The 12,666-nt window shown below is 49.7% G+C and overlaps 1 protein-coding gene across 1 annotated transcript in view; it reads right to left on the bottom strand.

Annotated features, from left to right (window-relative positions):
• Window positions 1-10,882, bottom strand: part of C9H4orf50 (chromosome 9 C4orf50 homolog) — a 53,490-nt gene extending 42,608 nt beyond the window's left edge. The window contains 3 exon segments of the mRNA XM_063107295.1: window positions 1,586-2,119; window positions 5,666-5,804; window positions 10,596-10,882. Of these exon segments, the coding sequence (XP_062963365.1) occupies window positions 1,586-2,119; window positions 5,666-5,804; window positions 10,596-10,882 (960 nt within the window).
• Window positions 10,883-12,666: the final 1,784 nt, after the last annotated feature.

Here is a 12,666-nt window from a genome sequence, read left to right as displayed (position 1 = left end):
CAGGGCTCTAGAGGGAGCTGAGTTCACTCACCCTCTTCAGGGAGGTGGGCTGGGGCAGTAGAAATAACGCACATTGGACTCACATAAAATTTGGATTGAATTCCAGTTCTGTCCCTTAACAGCTGCGTGGCCACAGGTCAAAGATGCTTCCTCTCTGAGCCTCAGCTTCCTCATACATGGAATGAGGACACTAATGGTACCTGCCTCACAGTCTTCATGAGCATTCAGTGACGTAATGTCTTTGCAAATACCAGGAGATGCCAAGTACACGGCAGCAATATGTCAAACATAAGTTTTTACCTTCCGATCAGTCAAATGAATAAAGAAATTAACAAATACATCCACAGTTACCACACTTGCCCAAGGTCACGCAGCTGGTGAACATGAGAACCAGAAAGGAACCCAGCCCTATGTGCTATCCACACCCAGTCCTGGGGCTCTCCTGTGTGCTGCTATTGGGGCTGAGGCCACAAGACTGATCAAACCTGGACCCTGCCCTCCAAGAGCTCACAGTCTAGTCTTGAAGAGAAGGTGCACACAGAAAACTGCTATCAGGGCACTGTTGTCACCTTTGATGCTGTAAGATAAGTGAAAAAATGGTGACTGCTCTCAGCAGGGAGGGGCTGGGTCAGGAAAGACTTCCCGAGTACATGAGAGTTATGTAATGCCACACACTGAGGACCAGGTCTAGTAGAGGGCCTGGCACACAGCAGGGACTCACTAAGTGTCAAATAGACGGACAGACAGGAGGGAACCGATGACCAGGGACGCGGCTATCTGGTTGGCTGCCCAGTGAGTGGTTGGAAGAGTGGCTAGGTGGACAAACAGATGGTAGGGTGAGTGAGAAGGTGATGGGACATGGATGGGTGCCATGGTCTGAATGTCTGTGTCCACCCAAGATTCGACTGTTAAAATCCTGACCCAGTGTGATGGTGTTAGGAGGAGGGACCTTTGGGAGGTGATTAGATCGTGAGGGTGCGGCCCTTATGAGCAGGATTAGTTCCCTTCTAAAGAGGCCCCAGAGAGCTCTCTGTCCCCTTTCACCATGTCAGGGTGCAGTGAGAAGTGAGTTAGGAAGCAGGCCCTCGTCAGACACCAGATCTGCCAGCACCTTGATCTTGGACTTTCCAGCCTCCAGAACTGTGAGAAATAAATTTCTGCCGTTCATGAGCCAACTGGTCATGGTATTCTGTTATAGCAGCCCACACGGACTTCGAGGATGGGAAAATAGTGGTTTGGTAAGTGGTTGATAGGTGGATGGGTAGACAGATGGACAGGCAGATGTCGGGATGGATGGGAAGATCACGGAGAAGGGGTAGAAAGGACAGATGTCGTGTGGACAGATGGACGAGTGGTGCACTCGTGGCTGGACGGACAGATGGGTGGACTTGTAGGTTGTTGGTGGATGAGTAGGCGGACAGTTGGGTAGTGAGGTGAATGTGCTGATGAGTGGTGGGTGAAGTCCTGTGGGTGGATGGATGAAGAGGAGACAGGGAATGGTTGGGTCAATGATTGATGAAGCGGCTATACTAGAAAGTTAGCGAAAAGAGAAACATCACTGCTGCCCTGGGTTCCGGCCACTTACCAGGCTACAGTGCCCAGCAGGGGGCGCCTGGGCTCCCAGCTCCTCTCGCAGGCTCCGGTTTTGCTCGGTGAGGTCGTCCACCTGGCCCTGCAGGCCGATCTCGGCCAGCTTCAGCTCGTAGATGCCGCAGCGCAGCTCGTCCAGCTGCGCGCGGAGCCTCCGCTCGGTGGTGCGCTGCTCCTGCAGCCGGCGCGCCGCCGCCTCCCGCTCGCGCCCGCTGCGCTCGGCCCTCGCCTGCAGGGCGCGCAGCTCCGCCGCCGCCTCGGGGGCGCCCCGGGGACCAGCCGGGGCCCCGGCGTCCAGCTGGGCCAGCAGGAGGCTCGCGGCGCGACAGAGGCGCCGCACGTCCCTCTCCAGCCGCTGCACCTGCGCCTGCAGGACGCGCTCCTGCTCGCGCACCAGGCCCAGCTGGCGCCGCTGGGTCCGCCGGCAGCGCTCCAGGGCCGCCGCCTGCAGCCCCAGAGCCTCGTCCTTGCGCCGCAGCCGCTCCCGCAGCCGCCGCTGCCGCCTGGCCACGCGTTCCTTCTCCCGGACCTACAGGTTGGCGGTGGACGAGGGCGTCAGGAAGCCCGAAGGACACACCATGGCTCACACTGATCCTGTCTTTACTTAACATCTCCGTATTTTGTGCATGATGCGTTTTCTGCATTAATTTTTCTAGGTTTTGTTTTGTTTTGGGGGGTTTTTTTGGCATTAAAATATTGCTTCAAACTATTTACCTTGATTACTGAGGCTTTGGTGCCTCCCCCCAGCCCCCCCCCCCCACTAAATTTTGCTCAGAAGGCGCATGCCTCCCTCACCTCACCCTGGTCCCAGGCCTGCACACCCATGAGCTCCCTGAGTCCTTGGAGGGTAACCATGCAGTGGGTAGGATGGGCACCAGCGGTACACACCTGGAGGGCCACTGGAGTTGTTCCTGTACTGAATCTGTCTACCCCAGCTTGTAAACAGCTGCTGCCGCAGGCCCCTGAGTGTCCCTGCTACCACCCCAGAACCGCCCAGAGCTCCCATTTTCCAGCACCTAAAGGGTCTACATCTAGCCCAGCAAGGGTCAGCTGGTCCTGGCTGGTGAGTCAGGACCACCGGGGCCTCACCAGTTTCTTACTGTGAACAGTCCCCTGGAGGTGGGTACCGTTACTAGCCCTATGGGACACAGAGGTGACTTGCACAACATTACACAGCTAAAATTCACTTTAGCCAGGATTCGAATCCCCTTATATTGACTCAAGGCCTTTGTTTTTCCATTTGGCCTCCTTCCTGTCCAGAAAACACATCTCCCTGTTTTAAGCTGTGCCTCCTCCCACTCTGTCCCCCACCCCTGTGCTGTGAGCTGGGCTGGGGTGCACCACCCACCGCAGAAATCAGTGTCTTTGCCTAACGTTCAGGATTAATCCAAGCAGACAGCTGGGACTGCCTCGGTGCTAAGCTTTCTTTCACCTGCTAGCGCCTGCTCCACCAGAGAGAGCTTGCAGAAGTCAAACCGAACAAGCAGAGCGCAACTTGGGAACAGCTCTGGCGGGCTTTGTTTGCTGGCTTGGGGTGGGGGGGCATGGGGCAGATAAAAACTGGAGCCATATTCCCTGGGAGCAATATTCTCCCAATTTCCCGGATGGTGTACATTCTGTAATCAGTGCTGTCATCAGTGGTGCGTGGTGGTTGGTGGGTGGGACGTCATCGCCTGAACGGGTCTACCTTTGACAGCTTTCAGAATGACCACGGGTCACTGCAGAAATAAGGCATCTCTGTATGCAGATGATTACAGGAAATATTGACAATGACAAAGCAAAACTGCCACTTGGCACAGGAGGTACAAAGGGCATAGAAAACTCATTCGCGCCCTCCTTCCTACACTGCTTACTTCAAATACAGACGTCTCCAGCGAGAGATTCAGATGAGAGGCTGGGGGCTGGGTGGTAGCTGGGCCAAATGGTAGCTGAGGGACCCTGGGCAAGTCCCTCATCACTTGGAACTTTTGCCCCTCCTCTGGAAATGGGGTTTTATGGCAGGTCTTTCCCAGGAGAACATGCATGACATGAGTCAGTAAAAAGGGGACAGGTGGAAAAGAGCTTGGTGTCCTCCTACAGAAACCACTGGTCCGACAGCCCTGTTACCTTGCCAACCGCACTTCACACTCTGCCCCTCATCCCCTGTCCCCTGTCACACTGTGGACATCTCGATTGCAGGTCAGTGTCTGAATCACCCTGGAGATCTTGCATGTATGTAGGGCATGGCTCAAAAAATATTTATTTCAGTATTTTTCACAGAGAGATCACGTTCTTGGCAGTGGAGACCCACACGACAGCACTGTGCCTCACATTAAAACCCGTCCTTGGGTCAGCGATGCTGAGAATTGACTCCACTTTCTCCCCCTGAAGCCCAGGAGACAGGGGAACTCCACGTGGATTCTCCCTGGCATTTCAGAGTCTAATTTCAATTTAATTAAACTTATCTTTCTACCCTCCACTCTACGAGGGTACTTCAAAAAATTCGTGGAAAGATTCGGATTATCATATAATTCTATTTTTCAATTAACTTTTTGAAGTACCCTCTTATTTCGGTTAATGGCTATGCCAGTGTTTTGCCAACTTTTTTGATGGCCTCCCACGTAAGAAACACATATGAACATCATGCTCCGTTACCCACGCGCATGTGTACAACAGAAACCAAAGCTTCTCAAAACAGCACTCCCCTTTGATATGCAGTGCCTTTTCATACTTCCTAGTCTATTTTGTCTTTAAAATGCTGGCCGTGACCCACTGAGTTGATTTCACATCCCACCGAGGGGCGGCAAACTATAATTTGAAAATCACTGGGCTTACTCTAAATGGTGCAGGAATGACTGAAACAGGACTCTCAGGGGATCTTTGGGTACCGCAGGCAGCTGCCCTGAAGTTTGGTTGTTTCAGCCTCTGCAGTATTCCCTAAACATGGCCTACTCTCCAGCCCTCGTCATCTCTCCCCTGGAAGATTTCAATAATGGCTAATAATTATAAAAACAGGTAGTGTTATTTAAGGGCCTGCTGCTGGGAGTGCTTTACATGTACCAACTCAACCCACGTGACAATCTGAGGGGGTTGGTACTGTATTATTCCCATTTCACAGGCGAGGAAGCTGAGGCGCAGAGAGGTCAAGTCACTTGCCAAAGGTCACGCAGCTAATCAGTGGCAGAGCGGGGTTGGCTGAAGGCACCTGCCCCTGGAGCCCACCCACTAACCTGCCCACTGCTTCTCCAAGGAGCTCTCTAACTTGTCCCTGCCTCCACCGTCTCTCTCTTCCGTGAAATTAGAATGATATCCCCAAATGACCATCTGCCCCTGAGCCTTCCCTACTTATATCCCCTAAAGCCTGCTCCCCATGGCAAGCCTTCAGAATTCGGTCCATGCAGTGGACCTGGCCATCTAGCCCCTCTGGAAACTTCCATCTCACTGACTCCCTCTCCCTGCACACAGCCTCTGCTCTCTGAGCCCGGTCAGTTCTTCCACACCTCCATGCCTGTGCCCATGCTAGGGCCCATGCCTGGAGTGCCCTTCCCAGCAAGTCCCAGCTCATGCAGCCACAGCTCTCTGTAGTTTTCTGCAACATGCCCGCACCTCCCTCATGGCCCCCATCCCATTTTAGAGTCATTTCTTTCCTGTCTGTCTCCCCCACCTGCGTGAGAGCTCCTGGAGGACAGGGACTCTGCATCAGTCATCTCCTGTCCTCAGGCTATCACCTGGCTCTGGGGACCTTGGCACAAAGGCAGTAGAAATCAACCTCTGACAAGAGTTCCCCATGAGTGGAGGGCACGCACCAGTCTCCCAATTCTCTCGCACAGGAGCCTAGTGAGACAGGCAGGACAGGTGTGGATCCCACTTTACGGATGGAGAAGTGGAGGCCCAGAGAGGCCACGTGGCCTTGCCCCAGGCCCCACAGCCACTGCCCACACCATTGGAATTAGGATCCCTCGAACTCCCCCAACTGGACTCTCCCAGGTCCACCCCATACTATCCTTGTGCAACTGCAGCTGCCACTGTGTTCAAACATACGGGGAGACTCTGCTGGGACAGAAAACAAGTCTGGAAAGAAGAAAAGAAATGGTACCTGGCTGGCCAGCTCCCCCTGCAGCACCTCCAGCTTCTCCTGGGCCTGGAGCAAGGCGCTTCTTTCCTGGACCACACAGGCACTCAGCTGGTCTACCTTCCGGAGGAGTTTCTTCTCTGACAGCTCCAGCTCCTGAACTCTGCAGCATTGAAAGCAGGAAGGTGCTTGCTCAGGGTGTAGTAAATATAGCTTCAGGTTTTCACAGACACTGGGGTAACTTTTTGGGGTGTGTGTGTGTCATTTGGCCATTTGATGTTCTGACAAAATTACATTTTGTAAAACAGTCATACATATCTTTTTAAAGATTACCTACAATATTTCAAAGACATCCTTTGAATAATAAGGTATATGCATCAGAAATCTTAAGAGTGTTTCACCCCTAAATCAGTAATCCCATATTCCGGTGGCACCAACTAAGAGTGACTGAGCCTGAGCCATTTGCACTAAAAGCTTTATTTGCATTGTTTAAATTAATCTTTACAACATTGCCAGCCCACCGGTGGATTCTGTTACCCCTACTTCACACATGAGGAAACAGGATCAGAGATTTCAGGTAATTGGCCTAAGATCACACAGCATTATAGAATCCAGGCTGTCTGACTCCTGAATTCATGCTTTTAACCCTATGCTCCATTGCCTCCTATTTTTAGCTACATTCTTATGAATCTCTTCTAAAGATATGATTGAAATTCAGAAAAAGGCTTTTGTAATTAAAAAAATTAATCTCTGTATTACTTACACTTCCAACTGAGAAGTTGGAAGGGGCTTAACTGTGTAATAGTTTGGAAAGACTAAGCCACACAAAGTCTTTGCATTCTTCTGGGGAAACGCTGAGGCTGTGTCACAAGCAATAGTAATACCCAGACTGGAAGTGCACCCTGCCCACAGCTCTGTAGAAAGGAGATACACACAGGATGAAAGGAGAAAGTTCAAAGACAAAGTCTGGGCTGCTGGTCCCACTGGGAGAGGAGGCACCTTAAAGACTTGTCTGTCTCCTGCTTCTGCCTAGTTCCAAGTCCCCCTAATGTGCCAATCTTGCCTCTACAACAGAAAATCATGATACACATGAAAAGTGCACTCACAGCCTGCACAGACAAGCTCCACACATCCTCCGTCCTTTACCTAAGTCCATGCCGGTGACCTGTTCATCCAGGACAGACTCTACTCCCCCTGAAAAATCTAAGTGAAGACGTAGATTTGCCTCCTGGCTCTGCCATTTACCAGCCACGGGGCCTTAACCGGGCTAGTTCACCACTATGACCCTCAGTATCTTTATCTGTAAAATAGTGGTAACTGTACCTCGCTCAGAGGGTTGTTGTGAAGGTTAAATAAAATGATGTATTATTCTTAAGAGTAAGACCAAGAGTCCTCTCTCCTATTCCAGTTCTCAGGCCCCAAGGAAGGGTCTCAAAAGTGAGAGATGGGAGTATGCTCTCTTGTGTGGGTTATAATCAAGGTCCTTCCAAACTAAACCAGAAGGGCAACCCCAGGTTAATCAGTCAGAGAATCAGGCTAAGTACCTTCTCTTATAAAATGTGGTGAGATCTGAAAGGGAAAAGAAGCCTTTCTTTTTAATTTTTGAGACTAACCTGCAATATTAAATATGAGACGATATTTAATCCCGATACTACTCCTATACTTAAACTAAGCAGGAAACGACTAATCTCACTTTGGTTGGCTGAATAATGGCCCCCAAATATATCCAGGCCCTAATTTCTGGAACCTATGAATGTTACGTCAAAATGTAAAAGAAACTAAAGATGTGATTAAGTTAAGGATCTTGAGATGAGGAGCTAAAATAATCCTGCGTGATCCAGGTGGCCCCTAACTGTAATCACAAGTATCCTTATAAGAGCAAAGCAGAGAAAGAGTTGACTATAGAGAAGACGGCCATGTGACCTCTGATGTAAGATGCTACGCTGCTGGCCACGAGGATGGAGGGAGGGCCAGGAACCAAGTAATATGGCTCTAGAAGCCAGAAAAGGCAAGGAAACAGATTCCCCCTGCAGCCTCTGGAGAGAGCACAGCCCTGCCCACACCTTGACTTTAGCTCAGTGAGACTGATTTCTGACTTCTGGCCTCCAGAACTGTAAGACAATCAATTTGTGTCATTTAAGCCACCAAGCTTGTGGTAATTTGTTACAGCAGCCACAGGAAACTTATACAGTCCTGAATATAGAATAGACAATGAAGTACCATTTTTCACTGATTAAACTAATGACAGGTTTTAAAAAATATTAATATGCAGTGCTATAAACAGCGCTATGAAACTGGGAGACTCTTGTCGCGGCAGCAGGATGCATTGGCCCATTGTGGCTGTAGTTACCATCCAGACCAGGCTGCCTGGGTTCAAGTCCCAACTCCCCCAGGGCCTTGGATAAGTGGGACCTTGGATAAGTTACTTAGCTACCAATGTCTTGATTTCTCTGTCTATAAAATGAAGGCAATACTATTATCTCATTTCTAGCATTGTTTTAAGGATTAACTATGTTAATAATGGTCAAGTAGGTAAGCAGTGGCTTAGCTATTATTAATTTTGTTGCATTTATTTTATTTTATTTTTTCGGTTTTCTAAAATTATTTTGTTGCATTTAGGATGGAAATGAATATGCACAAATTATCATGTTATGAAGATGTGAATCAGGCCGGCTGGTTAGCTCAGCTGGTTAGAGCATAACACCAAGTTCAAGGGTTACATGACTTTGTTGTTAGTTAGGTCTCCTTACTTGCCAGCTACCAAAAAACAAACAGACAAAAATGAAGATGGGAGTAGTTTTTTTCCCTCACATTTCTAACAATGTTGTTACATTGTTTCCATAATAAATACTTTTATATGTTAACTCTTTAACTGAAGTGAATCCAAAGCATACTACCAACCTTTTACTATAGCCTAGTTAGACCAAACACACTGTGAAATTAGCTTAAAATCTGCATTGGGAATTGTGTATTAGGACCCTGGCTTCAGCTGTTAGTAATCCTGGATAACGTATTTTTCCCTCTTAACCTCAGTTTCCTCATCTGTAAAAGGACATAGTATCACTCTGCATCCCATAGTATCACTCTGCATCACATAGTATCACTCTGCATCACATAGTATCACTCTGCATCACATAGTATCACTCTGCCAAGAGGGGGCCAGCGTAGGAGGGCCTGACACTGCCTGCTCCCTTTTCCCCTCCACCTTGCCCCTCTCCAGCAAGATGGGGCATCCCATCCTCAAAGAGAACAGAGGACACAAGCCCACATTCCCCCACAGGCTGGTCAAGGACGCCCCCTCCAGGATGGCTTCACCCCAGCCCCAGCCACAGAGGCCCCTCCTCTCCATTGCTCCTGGTGTCCCTGGGGCTCTGTCTCTCCCTCACATGGAGGGGTCTCCACCCATCTTCCCCAGACCCCTTGACCTTCTGGTTTTCACTGCCAGTGGTTCTGGAGGAAGACTGGAATGTACAACTATGTGTGGGTTACACTAATGGTTGCTCAGGGCCAGGGCCTGCCCACCCCAGCCTGCAACCCCCAAGATTTATGTTAGGAGCTGATATCGTGTCTCCCCCAAATTCACATGTTGAAACCCTAACCTTCAGTATGTCAGAATGTAAGTGTATTTGGAGATAGGGCCTTTAAAGATGTAATTAAGGTAAAGTGAGGTCTCTAGGGTGGGCTCTAATCTTATATGACTGGTATCCTAAAAGAAGAGATCAGGACACAGACACACAGAGGAACAGCCATGTGAAGACACAGGGAGAAGATGGCCATCTACAAGCCAAGGAGCGAGGCCTCAGAAGAAACCAACCCTGTCAATACCTTGATCTCAGACTTCTGGCCTCCAGAAATGTGAGGAAATAAATTTCTAAGTCACTCAGTCTGTAGTACTTTGTTACGACAGCCCCAGCAAACTAACACAATTCAGCACATGACTCCTGGTGGGGACGGGGCATTAAGTGTAGGTTGCAAAACAAACAAATGAATGAATGAACAAACGAGGGGACAGTCACACAGGGTAGCAAAATATGTTTTCTGATTTCTACATTTCTTCATGTGAAAAGTTTTACAAAGGGGGAAAAAAGCAAATCACATGTAAATACACATTTAATGACTCGCCTTTATTTAAACAAAGGCAAATACAAGAAAATGGGAAGTCCCACAAGAATCCAAGACACTTGGTTGCTGAGATATTAGTAAACCTGTCAGAATCTATCTCAGCTGTGGCTGGACTGCATTTCCAGGCTGGGTGTCTCCTCTGATATATATATGCAAAGCCCCACCTCATTCTGCAGGCCTGGGTATCAAGAAATCACCAGGAAGGAGCATAGGTTTTGAAGAAAAACCTAGATTCAAATGCTCAACCTTGGGACCATATCAGCTCCATCAGAAAAACAGGGCCCACACCAGGGAGAGTTCGGCAGAGAGAAATAAATGCAGAGAACCAATTGATTACAAAGACGACGGAAGAACTGAAATGTCAGACACAGATGACAGGCAACCCGGATTAGCAATGCCAGAAGCCTGTTCTACCCGGGACCAGAGGGCCTTACATGGAGGAGATGGTGTCCCAGGGCCCAGGACCCAGGACCCAGGCCCCCCAGCAGGAGCTGGGACCACAGAGGGAGTCAGGAGCACACATCCGAGTTACAGCCACAGTGGAAGATGTCCCCCAGAGCAGAAGACAGGGGGAAGCACCCTGGCTTCTCCCTTCCTGCCTCTGTCCCAGTGTCTCCCATTGGCTGGACACAGATGGAAGCCAGGAGCAAGGGAGCCCCGGAACCTGGTCGGTAGACAGAGCCAAGGATGGGAAAGGAGGAGGCCTGGAGCACGGCAAGTTAGCTGACCCGTTCCCTTGGCTGCAGAAATGACTCCCCACACCATGGCAACACAGTTATGCTGTCCCAGGGCTTGCTAAGTACACACACAGAGCTCAAACTGGCACATCTACCTGCTTCTCAGCCCAGACTCCGACATCACGTCCTTGTCCACAGCTGCTAACAGCTTCTGCTCTGATGATTCCGGCTGCCTCCTGAGTGTCCCCATGTCCTTGTCTGGGCTACCAGCTGCTCCTTCCAGAAGACACCCCTGCTCCTCACCACTGTCTTCTATGTCCTGGAATACCCAGGACGTGTCAATCTTCACATCAACGTTCATTAGATCAAACCCATCGCTGCTGGGGACCCTGACGACATAGCTGAAACTTTTTTCAGTCCTTCCTTTAGCTGTTGGCTCCATCCTGTAAATATTTCATGGATAAAGACTTAATCGAATTAAGTGAACTTGCAACACTGACTTCCTGGAGATTTTGAGGTGGTGCCTTCAGATTGTTCAGGAAAATATCCTTTAGGAGGGCAAGAACAGGTGGATTATTCATGAGGGGGTGACTTGGGTTTCATTCGCACGAACATCATACAATATGAATGAAAGCCTCTCGCTTTACAAGTCGGCATGCCAGAACTCACCCAAAGCAAGAAGCCACAGAAAAATCACACGGAACTAAATGCTCAGTAATGTGCACAAAGAGGGAAAATAAGATTTTCAGGTAGGACCATCAGAAGGTTACAAACTCTCAGCAGTAAACGAAGCTCAAGTTTTCACCCCATGGTGAATAAAGTCTACACCTCCTCCTCGAGCACAGCACACATTTGCCAAGGACCTGGAGTTTGCTAGGTGATGGGGATGGGACGTTAATGCTGCACTGGGTACCGGCCATGCCCGGGGGCCTCCATTCCTCACCTAGTCCAAGTCTCCAGTGACCCCATGGGGTGAGCATAAAGATGTCCATTTTACAGATAGTAAAAGGGAGGCTCCGGGAGGTGGAGGAGCTCATCCAGGCCCCACAGATGAGATGGAAAGTGGCAGTCAGGATTCAAACCCCAATCTGACTCCAAACCCAGAGAGCGTATGTTCTAGCATGGGAGATACAACAATAGGTTTGGTGCAGCAAGATGCCAGGGCATGGGAGAAAAGCCCGGGGCTGACGTAGGAGGAGTGACGGGTTGCACCAGGCAGAGGTGGGCAGAAGACTCCTCCAGGTGGAGGATTCTCAGGCCACTGCCCGGTGGCAGAGAAGCAGGACAGGTGAAGAGAATGCAACGGGCTGGGTGTAGCTGGCCCAGTGAGCACACAGAAGGGGGAAGTGAGGAACGAGGACAGAAGGTGGCTTGGGGCCACATGCATGCAGGTGCTCAAGGACTCTGGCATCTCTCCATGGGCACTGGGGAGTCACTGGAGGATTCAGAGCCAGGGAGGTCCTGGTCAGATGCTCCTTGATGCTGGAGCACTCAGGTCTGCAGGGGCGGCATGCAGGCGCCAGCCATGCAGGAGGAGCCCTGTTAAAAACAATGGAAGGCACTTCCGCCTCCCTTTTCTTAGAGCACTTACTTTAGAAACCTTGTAAGTTTTTTCTTCTTCTCTTTGAAATATATATATAAACCCTTTTTAAAGCTAAGAAGACTTTTGCCAGCTTTATGACCCAGGAATATCCTTCTGGAGGACCTGGGAACCATCTCTTTGGGATGTAAACATCCAAGGAAACAGCACCCCTATGTCCTGTGGGAGGGAAGGAACCTACTAGAGGGGTGCCCAGTTCCAAGTTGCAAAACTATCTCCCGTCCTAAAGTTTAGTTTTTCCTTCGTATAAGACAAATTAGTGAACACAGAGGGTCACCCCTATTACAGATGAATTTAGGATGAAGCATGTGTAATAACGGTGCTGTCAAGTCCTCTGACTCGAGGACTCGCGACGGTTCACTGTGAGACATGCAGGTAATGGGTCGTGTCTGCTCAGCTGTGAGAAGGGGCGCGATTTCTGTCTTTGCAATCTCTTAGCGGGCTGCCCATGCTGCTCCTCACATCCTGCTTTAATTCTTATTCACAAATAACACTGTTTTCTTTCCTTTCTACCTTTGTGGAGAGGTTTTCTGAGCTGGGAGAAATTTTTTTTTTTTAATCCTATTTCCCCAACAGTAGCCAATGTCCAGGTGGCCGCGAGGGGTCACGGTAGACATGGAGTGGTC

Source organism: Cynocephalus volans, chromosome 9, assembly GCF_027409185.1.
Source record: "Cynocephalus volans isolate mCynVol1 chromosome 9, mCynVol1.pri, whole genome shotgun sequence".
NCBI classification, from domain to species: domain Eukaryota; kingdom Metazoa; phylum Chordata; class Mammalia; order Dermoptera; family Cynocephalidae; genus Cynocephalus; species Cynocephalus volans.
Note: the sequence above shows the minus strand (reverse complement) of the source record. Positions and strands in the feature narration are given on the sequence as shown.